This window comes from Lupinus angustifolius, unplaced genomic scaffold (genome assembly GCF_001865875.1).
Source record: "Lupinus angustifolius cultivar Tanjil unplaced genomic scaffold, LupAngTanjil_v1.0 Scaffold_369, whole genome shotgun sequence".
Taxonomy (NCBI): domain Eukaryota; kingdom Viridiplantae; phylum Streptophyta; class Magnoliopsida; order Fabales; family Fabaceae; genus Lupinus; species Lupinus angustifolius.
This window is the reverse complement of record NW_017727766.1, coordinates 127,903-131,276: the sequence shown is the minus strand read 5'-3', so window position 1 is coordinate 131,276 and position 3,374 is coordinate 127,903. Positions and strand designations below refer to the sequence as shown.

Sequence of the window (3,374 nt, the reverse complement as noted above, 5' to 3'; positions counted from 1 at the left end):
TTATTCCATTATATCCAATGAATATCTTTTTGAACGAATACCTAATTTATCCAAAAAAAACTAAAATTCAAAAAATGATTTCCTTTGTTTTTTCAATTTCATTTAATATTTAAAAAAATTAAATTCAAACAAATTCATTCATGATTCTCATTCTCATTTTTTGATATTTTATTAAATTGATATCAATTATAGAATATGTGTATATAGTTAATATTAAAAGTTTATCTTAAGTACATGACATATATAAGTATAAGAAAAAATGTATGCACCGACATTGTCTGAGCTTTAGAGTTTTACATATTGTCACTGTATCATCCATCATTTATATATAATCATCAATGACTCTTCAAAAAATAAAAGTAATCCAAATGAATGATGGATGATCTAGTGATTATGTATAAATTTTATACTGACAATGCATATATATCACACTATATAAGTATTTGTTAAAAACTTTACACCTAGAATATTAAACGTCACATGTTTGTAAAATATTTTTAATTTTTTTAAAGTTCAAAAAATAACTTTTTAAAAAAAATGATTTTGAAAGTGTTTTTTAAAATGTGATTTTAGAAAATGATTTATTGAGATAGTAGTTTGGAAATAATGATTTTCTTCAATTGTATTTTTAGTTCCAATAAAAAAATCAAATGTTCAAATGAATTGAATTCATCCATCCAAATCCATGAAAATGGAGTCATGAATGAATTAGGTGGATTGAAATTCATCAATTAAGTTTGAATATGTATGGATTTGATAACTTAAATATAATTTAAATGAGTTTATATGGAATGATAGATAGTTTTTCATTCATCCATTACCATCCAAATTCATCAATTTGTCACCCTTAGTTACTAATCGTGAATTTGTATTGTTACATATGTTAATAGATATATATTACTAAATGTGAATAGATATATATTACTAAATGTGAATAGATATATATTACTATTGTATATGTGATCATTCACTTTTTTCTTGCTAAATTATATAATAGATATATATGTTATTAACAAAAAATTATGAGTTTCAATTTTTTAATAATAATAATAGTAATGTTTTCCTTTTTATGGACAAAAAGTGTCTTTTGTAGTCCATTTTAAACTTTCAATTCATGTAAAAAAATTACAAAAAAAGATCATAAAAACTGTAGAACTGAACCAACAATTCATGAGCAGCTCGGGTCTTACAATAAAATTTGTGATTTAATAAGGTGAAATGAATCATATCTTCGTGTTTAATTCTATCATTAAATTGCACAAAAAACCGAATCAACTTTTACATCCCAACAAACAATTAAGGTTATAAGAGTCACTATAATGGTAACGTGATTACAATTATATTCGTATGTTTTCTGCAATTTTTCAAAATTGAACGTATCCATAACTGCGACTTTAAATAATTTCAAGACGTAATTATATTTATTTGTTCATCTACACATTAAATAACAATGGTATCCTATTAATTAAGAATAAATTCCCAACAATAGAGACAAATGGTCTTTGTTAACAAATTTTATTACAGTTGAATGTTTATTAGATACTGGGGTTGGTAATTGTTCAGCCCATCTTTTGTATAAAGCCCATATAATGGAAGTCGGTCATCCTAGAATAGAAAGTAGTTATTTCAGTTTTAGTTTTATTAAACTAATTAGTTAGCTTTCATTCATTTTGTATATATATTCTTCTTTGTAAACTCATAATCATTCAATGAAATTAAACACTTTCTTTTTCTTCCTAAATGTTCTGCAAATCCAATAAATTTCAGCTGCTTGTCACCTCGGAATAAAATCGTTGTCTAGCAATGCAATTTGGTTTCCTTGGACTACGATTATTCTAGTATTATTAGGTGTCTTAAACTTTCATTGGAGATTTATGGTTAAGACTTATAACAAGAGGTGTAACAATCTTAGTGATATATTTCATTTATTTGTTTATTAAGGATTGACCCTTTTGTAAACACTGTATAAATATATTTAGTATTTTGGGTAAATATTTTATTGGACTACTAATTAGTTTAAATTTATTTATCTTTTAGTTGACAAGTTAGTTTTGGTTATTATATTAATTAATTTTTCTTCCTTTTATATAAAATCTTCATTGTAACTTTTTAATTCAATCAACTCAATTTAATATCATTCTATCTATTCAATTCATGCATTCAAACAACTTCACATTCTTTTCTTACTCTTTAATTTCTAATAAATACTTTAAGTTTGATATTAAATGTCTTCCCTAAGTTTGAAACAATCCGAAGTAAAGAATCAAATTCAACATGACACCCAAAAAAATAAATATTCAAAAAATCAACAACGATAAAATTACCAGATTAACATGCTCAAAGTTCAAAGCCTGGTCAACAACTTCAGTCTAAAACCCCAAAGAAAAGTCAAAACTGAACATATGAATTTTTCTTAAAACGTAGAGCAATTCTCATTTCTAAGCACACAAAAATCCATCTGGAACCTTCTTCCCACAAGCATTAACAGTCAAACTAACAGCAACATGCACTTTGAGGTTGACAATTCCAAGCACATTGGACTTAATAGCTGTGCATAAACACACTGCTGCTTCAAGATCTGCAAGACCTTTTACAAGGGTGCAACACTTCTCACTTGGTTTAGTCCCAATGACCTCAGTAACCAAGCCTAACCAACTTCCACAAACACCAAACTTGAGTGTATCTTTGGGGCATTTGGCTAGCTTCTTTGGTATAGAGGGAGGTGATGCAGTACTTTTTGGTGGGAAGGGTAGATTTTCAATTGCAACACAATTGAAGAAAAGAAAGGTTAGCATAATAAAAGTGCAAGCTACCTTTGGATTCATTGGATTAATTCAACTTTTTTCGCAAAATAAATTAGGCCCTTGGTAGTAATTGGAATGATAAAGAGTTTGTTTTCCCTAGCTGGATTTTGTTATATACCAAGGATTAGGCTAAATTTTTTGCCCAACGTGTGGCAAGGAGTGAGCCATAAATAGATAGTGTTTTATCCTAAGTTGTTGGGTGGTCAGGGTTATAACATGCTCGCTGTAGCTGTTTCTTTGGAACCATGGTGCGAGTACTTTACAATCCAAGAGCATCCATAACCACAATTTTTAAAATTAGGTTCAAGCATTATTTTATTTTTTTGATATGCAATGTTTCTTTTCTGTTGTTGAAGGGGATAGGTAGACTATATATTTGATTAGGTGTAACTTTTGGCTTACACTTTTTGTCATAGAACTCTATAAAATAGGTTAACCCGTGGATAATATAATTGAAGCATTATAATCAATGTTTAAATATTACTCTACAATTAACAACAAGACGTTGATCTAGTGATGTAAGGCTCCGCAAATCTTTAGGATGGCCAAAAGGTCAAAAATTCAATTCAT

The 3,374-nt window shown here is 27.6% G+C and overlaps 1 protein-coding gene across 1 annotated transcript; it reads right to left on the bottom strand.

The window, feature by feature from the left end:
* Positions 1-2,281: 2,281 nt before the first annotated feature.
* LOC109341100 (putative lipid-binding protein At4g00165) lies at positions 2,282-2,881 on the bottom strand. The gene has a single exon (XM_019578910.1). The coding sequence runs from the start codon at positions 2,823-2,825 to the stop codon at positions 2,439-2,441; it is 387 nt and encodes a 128-aa protein (XP_019434455.1). The 5' UTR covers positions 2,826-2,881; the 3' UTR covers positions 2,282-2,438.
* Between the last annotated feature and the right edge of the window lie 493 nt (positions 2,882-3,374).